Source organism: Hemiscyllium ocellatum, chromosome 18, assembly GCF_020745735.1.
Source record: "Hemiscyllium ocellatum isolate sHemOce1 chromosome 18, sHemOce1.pat.X.cur, whole genome shotgun sequence".
In the NCBI taxonomy this organism is placed as follows: domain Eukaryota; kingdom Metazoa; phylum Chordata; class Chondrichthyes; order Orectolobiformes; family Hemiscylliidae; genus Hemiscyllium; species Hemiscyllium ocellatum.
In genome coordinates, this window is record NC_083418.1 from 67,768,637 (window position 1) to 67,780,929 (window position 12,293).

Here is a 12,293-nt window from a genome sequence, read left to right on the forward strand (position 1 = left end):
TCCTTTCTGTTAACTAATATATCTTCCTTATTTTTCCATGCAGGACATTTATTTCTATCTCACCATCTTCAATAGGCTCTTCAGATTTCTCAGACTATGACTTACATTAACACATAGAAGAAAGATCTTACCTGTCCATGATGTTTGTGACAACTTTGAAAGCAGAACATTGCTGTAAAATTCAGGTAAGGTTAGTTTCCAAAAAGAACGTGGTGTTTACATGTTAAAATATTGCCATTTCTCACACAGTAAACAAAATAGAAACTAATTGGCACATTACTGCCTTGGTTAAAATGAAGAATATTCCCCAACTAGTAAACTGATATCTAAATTGATATCGAATATATTTTCTCAATAAACAACAATTAAATGCTAATTTGCGCAGGAAAGGAACCTTATTTTGTTTGCAAATTTTGGATGTTTGTATGAAATAAAGTAATTAGGATCAGGAAGATATTATAACACCCTGTTTAAAGTTGAGAAAAAGAGGACATATTTTAAAGTAGAGTTTGCTACAACTCTACATCCAAGATTGTTTTATGCTTTGAAAAGTGTCGATATATGAATAATCCCAAGAGGTAAATATTAGCAACATATATGATAGACATACTTGAAATTCATTTTATAAGATCAAGTTGAATTTTTGAGGTGTCTCAAGGAGTTGGGAGTATATTGAATGATATCATTTCCATTCAAACATTTAGTATAAATAAACTTCTTAAGAACTAATAAATGTAACGTTCTGTTTTACACATTTGTACTTTAGGCAAGTTAGCTCTTCTGTGCAGGAGCATGATTATTACCAGAATAGATAATTAATAATAAGACAATTTGTGTCAATTTGTTAAAAATGATACAATTCAGATTCTATTTACAATAACAGCTCCATTCTATTATAAATTAAATAAATCCATTATTTAGCTAGAACTTTGTAATTTATTAAATACTTAATTCAGTAATGTTAACTTTGATCACAACGCAAACCAGGGAAGAAAAGAATGGTAAATTCTCCTGAATTTCACAAAGTCCTGTTTTAAAGGGAATATATTCAAGCTGTAAGTCCAGCAAACTACTTTGAATTAGAGAATGTTGGCTACTACCAAACATTGTGCTTGATAAAGAAGAAAATATCAAATTACAATAAAATGGTAGATAATAAATGGCTACATCTTGCAATATCGGTGCTAGGTGTTAGGCAAACAGTAGTAAAAAGGAAAGGAGAAACTAAAGCAGAGAGACTATAGGCTACAATTCAGCCATATTATCAAATTGCATGTTTAAATTATATGATTTGAAAAGTCAAAGGAAGTATCAGCAAAGTAATATGTAGGGTCATGCCCAACAAAATTTGGTCGTAATTTAAAATTACTGTGTAGGTATTTATGAATTTTTTAAAAAAAAGTTCTATAGTGTAATTCTTCTGATAGGAATCTTATATTTTGATCAGAAATGATGAAATAATTAAGTCTCTGTCAATTATTTGTCCAGAATGCAAAACAGAGGACTAGTCAAACACAATTCATATAAAGGAGATAAAGCTGCGTTACTACATCTAGTAATTGCTCAGTCCCAACCTGTCCCAATTGTATGTTTGACTAATCCTGAAAAACAAATGCATTCCTTTTTGGACTACACGTTCTTTAGAGACATGTCACTCCAAGTTAATTTTTCTTGTGGTGTCAAGTAATCTCACATCAATAATTTGAGAGAATAAAGATACTTCCCCTCCAACTGTAAAAATATACAAAGAACAGAGCATTTTTTGTTTACATTACAATCTAGTAAATTGCAATCACATTTTTATGGGGTGTGGGATAGTTAGAGAACATCCAGAGTATATCAAAAATTATATAACTCATATTCTGCTTACGATGGATTAAACAAACTCATTTGTTAAGTAATTAATTCAGTAATGTTACTTTTTGGTCACAATACAAACCAGGGACAGGAATGAATAATGGATAGTATATTACATATTATATAATCATAGTTCTAAAGCAATAATTTCTAACCAAAAGACCAACAAATTGCTTGGAATTAAATAATGTCAGCCACTAACAATTATCATGCTGATCGAAAGAAGAAAGGAACTTAAATCTGGCTTTCTGTCTGTCTATCTGTCTGTCTGTCTATCTTTCTATCTATCTATCTATCTATCTTTCTATCTATCTATCTATCAAACTATCCATTCATCCATTGACTTATTTATCTTTACTTGGTGCTTTTTATTTAGTTTTTATTCATAAATCTAACATTTCTGAGTACAACATACACTTTTTAACATAGCATGACATAATTTCCTTCCTAAATCTCTGTTGATAAATTTTCAGTGAATGTCAATCTTATGTTGTTTATCTTAACCCTTTGCCATCATTAAACTATATTATTTTCTTCAATACCTATTGCATAACTAATGTTTTTAAGCTGACAATGACATCAGATGAAGTACTGTTGTAATTCTTGAAAAAGAAATATCGTATGATACAAAATACCTTAATATCCCATGTAATGTTATAACAATACTTAACTGAATGAGATAAAGAACCAAGTAATAAATTGCACACCTTTAACTTGACTTTTGCATTTATTTGTTTCAACAAACCACATCACATATTAGTGATTTTTTTTAGTGTTAACCATACTATGATTTCAAATCTGTACAAATAACTCTTTAGATAAAGTTACATTAAAATTGTAATGTCAACTTCAATAAATATAATTGGAATGCCTCAAATCTGATGAAAAATTTTAACGTTGCAAAAATAATCATGTATTACAGCATATATATTGCAGTGTTAATGTGTAAATTATTATATTCAAACTAATGTACATTCAGTAATTAATCTTAAGCATGATATCTCTAACCTCCGTAATTGATCAGAAGGTAACAACATCATATAGTTTGTTAATAAATCACGCAGAGCAGGAAGATCCACTCCCAAGTTTGCTGACCTTAGAAAAGACTTAATGCTCAGATTGTCTGTAATACACCCAAAATAGGAATGTGAATATTCTAATGAGGGCCCTGCTGTTGATATTTGTCCATGGACCCCTAACTAACATCTTATTGTACGTTGACATTGACAAAGTTCAATACATGATATACTGTATCTATAATGTGCTTTCTCATGGTCAAAGGTCTCCCGGTACTCACTGTCTTGAATCATGTATGGAGAATGATCCTTTGAAGGGATTCGGAAAGGTTGGGAATATCCAACAAATGATACTTTTTAAAAAAAAAATCACTTTAAAGAGACAAGAAGAGAAATTAGGATAAAATTGGTAGGGAAAATATTGAAATTTCTTCCTTTCTTTGTTCTTTGAGTGTTATAAGCATACAAATTATTATGAACTTCTTTATAAACAAAGAGACTTGAGCATGGTGCTGCCAAATTTCTTAAAAATACATTTAAGAACAGATACTGTTAAAATGGCTTGGCATCCACGCGAGCCATGCACTTAACCTGTCTTACCCTTTTGCGTTATTTTCTCTAGATATAGATTTTTTAAAAATAACAAACACATAAAAGATTTCAAAAGATGGGATGAACATACCACATATTATACTTAGCTCTAAGATAGGAATAAAGCTTTGACTTGCATGTTAAAGCATTTTTTTTAGTAAACTATTTTAATCAAATATTTGGCTAAACAAATGATCAGCACTCTTACATCCTCTTTATTGACTGATAAAATCAAACAATTATGACTTCATAGGAATCTGCCAAATGTTTGGATCTCCCATTCTTTTATTAGCAAATTAAATAACCAATATTTGTCTCCAGTAATAAAGATACTTTAACCTTGGTCTTATATACGGTAAAAAATACCCACACATGATATAATTAGTAAGGGTGTAATTTATGTGCAAGATAATATGTCTACTTCTTAAATCAGATATGAATTTTGCCCTGCCAGATTAGTATTATGTTAAAATGAAATTATTTTCTCATTTACAGCATCAGGAAAAAAAATACGCTTTTTTATTACCCCTCTCTGTATATAAGCAGCTCGGAATTTTTAAAAACAAAATTTCAGCTATTTACTTTCCTTTGGACATGTGAATAGTGTTTTCCTACTCTTGATTGGGAGGGTTCATACCCTAAAATCTTTTAAAAATGAAAGCAATATGTGTTCTTTAATGGAAAGGAGTTTCTATTTTACTGAACAAGGACTACAATATTAGATTAAAATGTAAGTAATATTCCAGGTTATAGCAAAAGATTCCATAGACAATTGATTCTGTCCAAGTTGAATATTTGACTCAACCTGTAGGTAAATATTTTTTATTCTCAAGGTGGAAATAATGACAGTAAAAAGCTATCAGGTTTAAATGAGAATCTGACTACTTATTTTACTGTAGCTCAAGATTAAAATATGTTTAAACCCTAATGGTTTATTGTGGGGGTGACAACTGTTTGAATAACACTAAAATATTTGTTGTTATCAAAAGATAAATGAAATGCGTAACATTACAAATCTGGTGAGTGTAAATGCTTAATCAAAAAGGCCTCATCGTAAGAGAAAGTACGAGGATTTAGAAAATGCTGGTAAATTAGACAATTTGTGGTATATTTAAATACCTGTATTCAAAAACAGAAATTGGCATTTATTAGTTTAATTTGCAAAGAGAATACTAGAATGGAATAAATACAATATTTATTGTAATGACGTTGAGGTGTGAAGTAATAACTTGCTACGTTTTTCATGTATAATTTTAATTGTGTGGATCACTATGAGGTATCAGAAATGGTTATTTCTGTCATAGAAGTTTTGGTTAGATTTTATTATGTTATTCGGAGGAAATGGAAAGAGACAGACAGAAAAATAAACTTGCTATTTGATATAAAAGAGAGGAGATATATCACAATATCTGAGGTAAATTTTGGCAGGTATTTTCCTAAAGCTGGAATATGTTTTTATGTTAACAGGAACATTTTGAAATATTTAATTTTAAAAGTAATCAAATGTGATTGGAGTGTTAAGCAATAGCTACTTTAAATTATTACTGCAAATTTTACATTTGTGCAAGTTTTGATAAGGAATACAGAATTATAAAAGATGCAGTAAAGTGTGATACTGTCGTGAATGCTACATTCTGTATTGTTTAAAACATTAAAAAAGGGCAGGATATGTCTTCAAGCCTACTTTCTTTCAATGGAATATAAATAATATTCTTGTCAGAAACCAAACCTATAAACATTTTTATTCATAAGTTAATCAAATATCCAGAATGAGTTTACTGTAAACATACAGCATTGTACTATTAATTAATTGGCAATAAAGAAAAGTACTCAGTTAATTATTTTACATATTTGTATAAAATATCTATAATTGATAAATTCTTGCCGTTATTACTCTTTTGTCAATGTTAGTGCAATATAGATCACATTGCAGCTTGTGCTGCATTTGATTAAATGCTATATTTTAGTTGTTCTAAAAGTCCGTAGTTATTAAAAGTTGGACAATTTTTTTATAAAGCAGGATAATTATCATGAATTAACTGTACATTTCTTTATTTCCTGAGTCATTATTTCTTAATTGGAATGTTAGTTCCAATGTTAACCTGGGAGTTCAAAACTAGTGAAAATAGAGAAGCTCAGGTAATATGTTGTTTCCATTCTGATAGTTTCATAGCATTGTTTGTGGCAGTTGTATTATTCTACTAGTTAGTGAAAGAAATATTATTCCTTAAAAACAAATAAAAGTGCAAATGAACAATTTGAGTTTGTGTTGAATTAGAAAGATGATGAAACACAAAACTGGAGATATATTTTCTGTAATGCTTTGTAATATTGTGAAATGCACTAGAATATAAGATGCAACAAATAATATCAGAAAATAGGTTTCAAAATATATTACAAATAATAATTTACTGTTTTAGAACACATTATTTTTATCTCAGCAAATGCCCATATTACAAAAAGATCTTAGGTGTTTTATAATGAAACAAAACAGATTTCACACATTATTTTTCGTTTTTTAGGTAGAATGTAGAAAGATCAGTGTATTGTTTGTTTCAAAAGATAAATTTTAAATTTATACTGCAACTTTTTAAAATACTTGTAACAGATAGTTGCAAATGTCAGTTTCAAATTATTGCCTCCACATTCCAGACGATAAAGTATACAACACAATTCCAAAAATAAATTTTCAAGTTAAATAACATTCCTAATACTATCTAAAATCAATGTTTGTAATGAAATGTTTTTAAAAGTGTGCTTGCTCAAATATGAAGGACAGATTGTTGGACAAAATGACATTTATTGTGAAAAGAGAATTGTTTGCAAGAAATAATTTCTATCATCACCCCACAATTTTGGCCTGAATATTTTGTGTATCTTTTAAATATTTTTAATAAATGTAGCACATGTTGTCATTAAAGCTACCACTTCCGCGTTTCTAGGCTCGTGAAATCTCACGAGAGGACTGTTGGAGCAGCGTGAGATTGCTGTTACTCTTGGATTGTGGGACCTGTAGTTCCAAGGAGCAGCGTGTCCACGGTGGGAGTTGCGGGTGAAAACGACAAATCCCACAATGCATCGGCGGAGGCGGAGCTGACGCTCACAACTGCCCCCTCCGACTGATCGACGTACCTCCCAACCAATAGGATGTCGGAGATAAGTAAGCCAATGGGCGCCTGCCGGAAGTTGGCAGTGTGTTTCCGGTCGGTGCCAGGAGCTGTACTTTGAGATGATGGTTCCTCTCGGATCGCTGCCGGCCGCTCAGTTCTTTTACTGGCTCGGCGTGGCCACCGTGACCTGGCTGTCACTGAAGGCCGCCTTCACGCTGCTGAATGGGGCGAAGGCCTTCGTGTTTGGAAGCGGAATCAGGCTGCTCGAGTACGGCCGCTGGGCAGGTGAGTGCGGCTGGGCAGGGTCAGGCTGAGGTCGGGCGGTCAGGGAGAGGGGGTGGGTGAGGGCGGTCAGGGAGAGGGGGTGGGTGAGGGCGGTCAGGGAGAGGGGGTGGTGAGGTCAGGTGGGCAGGGTGAGGGGGTGAGTGAAGGGGGCGGGTGAGGTCGGGGTGAGGGAGGGCGGTCTGGGGGGGTGAGGGAGGGTGGTCTGGGGGGTGAGGGAGAGCCGTCATGGTGAGGGTGGTCTGGGGGGGTGAGGGAGGGCGGTCTGGGGGGTGAGGGAGAGCCGTCATGGTGAGGGTGGTCTGGGGGGGTGAGGGAGAGCCATCATGGTGAGGGTGGTCTGGGGGGGTGAGGGAGGGCGGTCTGGGGGGTGAGGGAGAGCCGTCATGGTGAGGGTGGTCTGGGGGGGTGAGGGAGGGCGGTCTGGGGGGTGAGGGAGAGCCGTCATGGTGAGGGTGGTCTGGGGGGGTGAGGGAGGGCGGTCTGGGGGGTGAGGGAGAGCCGTCATGGTGAGGGTGGTCTGGGGGGGGGGTGAGGGGTGAGGGAGGGCGGTCTGGGGGGTGAGGGCGAGCCGTCATGGTGAGGGTGGTCTGGGGGGGGGGTGAGGGGTGAGGGAGAGCCGTCTGGGGGGTGAGGGAGAGCCGTCATGGTGAGGGTGGTCTGGGGGGGTGAGGGAGGGCGGTCTGGGGGGTGAGGGAGAGCCGTCATGGTGAGGGTGGTCTGGGGGGGTGAGGGCGAGCCGTCATGGTGAGGGTGGTCTGGGGGGGGGGGTGAGGGAGTGCGGTCTGGGGGGTGAGGGAGAGCCGTCTGGGGGGTGAGGGAGAGCCGTCATGGTGAGGGTGGTCTGGGGGGGTGAGGGAGGGCGGTCTGGGGGGTGAGGGAGAGCCGTCATGGTGAGGGTGGTCTGGGGGGGTGAGGGAGGGCGGTGTGGGGGGTGAGGGAGAGCCGTCATGGTGAGGGTGGTCTGGGGGGGTGAGGGAGGGCGGTGTGGGGGGTGAGGGAGAGCCGTCATGGTGAGGGTGGTCTGGGGGGGTGAGGGAGGGCGGTCTGGGGGGTGAGGGAGAGCCGTCATGGTGAGGGTGGTCTGGGGGGGGTGAGGGAGAGCCGTCATGGTGAGGGTGGTCTGGGGGGGTGAGGGAGGGCGGTCTGGGGGGTGAGGGCGAGCCATCATGGTGAGGGTGGTCTGGGGGGGTGAGGGCGGTCGGTCTGGGAGGAGAGGGCGGTCGGGGGGCGAGGGAGGGCGGTCGGGGGGGTGAGGGAGAGACGTCATGGGGATGGCGGTCGGGGGGGGGGTGAGGGAGAGACGTTATGGGGAGGGCGGTCGGGGTGAGGGAGAGCCGTCATGGTGAGGGCGGTCAGGGGGTGAGGGAGGGAGGGCGGTCAGGGGGTGAGAGTGGTGAGGGCAGGCGGTCGGGGGTGTGGGTGAGGTCTGGGGCTTAGGGTGGTCGGTCGGGGGGTGAGGGCGGTCGGTCTGGGGCTTAGGGCGGGCGGGGGGTGAGGGCGGGAAGTCGGGGCTTAGGGAGGGGAGGGCGGGTGGGCGATCGCGTTGAGGGAGGGAGGGCGGTCAGGGGGTGAGGGAGGGCGGTCGGGCTGAGGAAGGGAAATGGGTTGGTCTGGAGGGAGGGAGGGAGGTTTGCTGGAGGAGAAGGGGGTCTCTGTCTTGGTGGTGGGATCAGAGGCAATGTGCATCAGGCTGGAAGGTGGAGAGGAGATATTAGGCTGTGGGAGAAGAAAAATGGGAGGATCAGGCTGGGGATAAATCAGTCTGTTATTTGGGGTATGTGGAGGTGGGCAATCAGGTGAGACCTGGGAAAACGTGTATAGAGGCCAGTCTGCAAATGGGATAAAAGCAAGGTTGGCCTGTTTGAGGGTGTTAAGCCAATGTCTCTGGGGTGAGTAGTGAAAATGGAGGGAGCAGACTAATACGAAACCCTTGTGAGGTGGTGTCTTTTGCCTTGGGCATTCCTACAGCTAATGTCTGGCTGGTGACTTGCAGTCCAGCTGGGGCATCTAAATCTTGGAATTTATCCACACCACTTACTAAATGCTGCTGCCCTAGCCATACAGCTTAAGCTACAGTAATTTCATTCCATGTTCATTTTTTCTGGTGATTTCATAAGTTTGCACATTATCAGAAAGTGGTGAACTGTCAGTGTGACTTGATATCAAACATTTTGGGATGTGTGTGACTTCGGGCCGATGTCACCCTGAAGGATGCTGCTGGTTTGGACTTTTAGCTTAAGAAGAAACAACCAGTGTGAATTTTTAAAAGCCCTAATTAGCTGATTCTGAGGGTACCTGAGGGTAAATGATTATAGTGCAATATGTGTACTGTGGTACACAACATAAACCTTAAAGGCATTGTGGGTACCTCTTCATAGGAATATGGTGATAAAGTGATACTTGTAATTTGGGTGCCTGATTTGCTAAGGAATTGAGGGCAGAGATTAGTGGTAAATGGACCTTTTCTTGACTGGAGGCAAATATGTTTTGGCTCGCCTTAATGTTAGAACGATTGATATCTTTGTACGCAAATAATTTTAGTGTAAGGAATGCAGTATCCAACTAGGTGAGTGTTAAAACTTGGTCATATTGTAAATCATGAGCAGGTGAGAGAAAGCGCTTGGACATTGAAGTTTCATGTGAAGAGGTGTGAAGTACATTGGATGAAATGATATAATGTGAAGAGACCATATTGAGGGAGTGCAAAATTTTAAGGTGGGTGAGTGAGTTGTGTAAGTGTGTTATTTGACACGACAAAGCAGAATATTGAATGTCAAAAATGTAGGTTGTGAAATATTAATTAATTGGTCTTAGTTGAAGTATTGTGTACAATTTGGTAAATCATAATTTAGCAGAGTTGTCAAAGAAGTGGAGAGGGTACTGGGATAGGTTTGAGGATTAAGGGCTTGAGTGGAGAAGTTGTTTTCTTTCTCAGCTTTTTAAAAAAATAGTCTCATTTAAACGTGACGGGTTTGATCGAGCGACGAGGTGAATGGGTCGGTAATCGGAGCACGGATTTAAAATAAGATTAAACATTATATCTCTCTCTTATCTGGAGATTTGTTTCTAATCTTCATTTCCTTTTTAATAATTTTTCCCTCTTGTCACTGCTTTGTAGGTAAGTGAAAATAATTTATCTTGATTGATCTTAACGCTCTGAAGACTCAGTTCATGTATTCTTTTCTTGACTCCATTGGAAAGTTCTAATATTTTTGGAGAAATACAATCTCACTTCTAGTTATATCTGTAAACTTGCACAATATGTACATGTCTGTGTGTGTGAAAATAATGAGCATTTTATTTTAAGAGGGTTGAGATCTGGAATGATGGAAACTGATTTCGTAGCAACTATCAAAAGACAATTGAACATTTTCTTGAAGAGTTCTAGTTTTCAGGATTAAAGGGAGCTAGCAAAGGCATAGCGCCAAATAACCTTTATATGATTCTTCAGATGCAGAACTTTCTGCTCTCTGGTCCCAAAAAGTCTAAGAGTTTGTAAATTGTAGAGCACCCTACTTCAGATGCACTGTCACAGTACAGAAGAAAACTATTTCATCTTCCATCTGAGAGTGGGTGTTCCTTCCACACGAGCCAAATCCAGTTGCTGCATCTAGTAATTCTGTCTAGTTAATACTGCTTTTTTTGAAGCAACCCTTTAATTATGTTTTAAGATGAAGGTATGGGATCTATTTCAAAATCAGTTCAGAGCAGAAATTGAAATTTCTAATCACCCACTACTTGGAAATTTTTCTCTAGCCTTTTCCTTTTTTGAACTTTATTTTGACATCATCTCACTGCTTTGTAGATGAGTGAAAACTAACTTTGATCTTAACTCCTAAATCTTTTAAGACTCTTAGTTGATGCCTTATCTTTTCCTTGACTCTATTGAAAAGTTCTAATATGTTGGGAGAAGAGCAATCTCATACCTCAAGCAGTATCTGTACACTTGTACAAAATGTACATTCCTTTCTAAGGATGTGAAAAATTGTAAGCAATGTTCCAACTATGTGTTTTAACGTGTGGAATTATGGGAGGTGGTTATTGCTGACAAGGTCGATACTTGTTATCTCTCCCTCGTACCCTTGATATAATCAAGAAGAAAGTATTGTAGATGCTGAAAATCTGAAGTTATAAACAGTAAATACTGAAAAACGTGGCATGTTTGGCAGCATTCAATATATGTAGAGAGAGAAATATCAGTGAGATTGAGACAGAAGAGTTGAAGGTTGTGGTGAGCTGCCTTGAATTGCTGCAGTCTGTGTGGTCGAGGAGCTTCTGCAATGCTGTTAATAAGTTCCAAATTTTGCATGAACTAAACATAACTTATTTGTTTTTGTTTTTTTTTCCTCTAGATATATTTTAAAGGATTCTGTTTAACCTCAATGACATGAAACTATACTTCCGGTTTGTTCTCCAGTCTTATCAAATGAGGCATATGTACGTTTCTAAGTTCAAAATGTATCATTCCCTTTTCTCAGCAATAGCCCACAATTCCGATCTTTCTATCCTGCTTGCCAGTTTGTGATCTGATTCATTTTTCTTCATTCATTTTGGGCAGCACGGTGGCACAGTGGTTAGCACTGCTGCCTCGCAGCGCCAAGAGACCCGGGTTCAATTCCCTCCTCAGGCGACTCTCTGTGTGGAGTTTGCACATTCTCCCCGTGTCTGCGTGGGTTTCCTCTGGGTGCTCCGGTTAGGTGAAATGGCCATGCTAAATTGCCTGTAGTGTTAGGTGAAGGGGTAAAGGTAGGAGAATGAGTTGGGGTGGGTTACGCTTCGACGGGTCAGTGTGGACTTGTTGGGCCAAAGTCCTGTTTCCACACTGTAAGTAATCTAATCTAAACTCCATCTGTCTCTCCTCAGCCCTCCTTTTGTGAACCCTTCCAGCTCAACACTTCGGTTTGTCAGCAGACTTCAATTTTGCATCCCCAGTTCTTAAGATTTGAGTTTTTTCTTTTCATATGTACTGAGGTACAGTGAAAAGTTTTGTCTTGCATGCTTTACTGGCAGGCCGCACGATACAAGTGCATCAGGGTAACAAGAGTGCAGAATACAATTTACAGTTGCTGAGAAGGTGGAGAGAGATCAGTATTAACATTAAAGAGGCCCATTAATAAGTCTGATAATAGCAGGGAACAAGCTGTTCTCAAATCTATTCGTACGTGTATACAAACCTTTATATCTTCTGCCTGAAAAGAGGCTGAAAGAGTGTATAACTGGATTGGGCAGGGTCTTTGATTATGTTGGTTGCTATCCCAAGGCAGCATGAAGTATAGATGAGATCAGTAGATGGTTTGTGTAATGGACTGGGATGTGTTCACAATTCTCTGTAGTTTCTTTTGGCCTTGGGAAGAATAGTTGCCATACCACACTGTATTGCATCCAGATATGCCTTCTATGGTACATTTGTAAAGATTTGAGTAGCTTCCTCAAG

At 39.1% G+C, this 12,293-nt stretch overlaps 1 protein-coding gene across 1 annotated transcript in view; it reads left to right on the plus strand.

Moving 5' to 3' along the window:
• The first annotated feature begins 6,671 nt into the window (after positions 1 to 6,671).
• The window catches only part of LOC132824494 (very-long-chain 3-oxoacyl-CoA reductase-B-like), a 163,815-nt gene continuing 158,193 nt past the window's right edge, over positions 6,672 to 12,293 (plus strand). Inside the window, exon 1 of the mRNA XM_060839080.1 lies at positions 6,672 to 6,859. Coding sequence (XP_060695063.1) covers positions 6,694 to 6,859 — 166 coding nt within the window. The 5' untranslated portion in view covers positions 6,672 to 6,693. The remainder of the gene's footprint in view (positions 6,860 to 12,293) is intronic.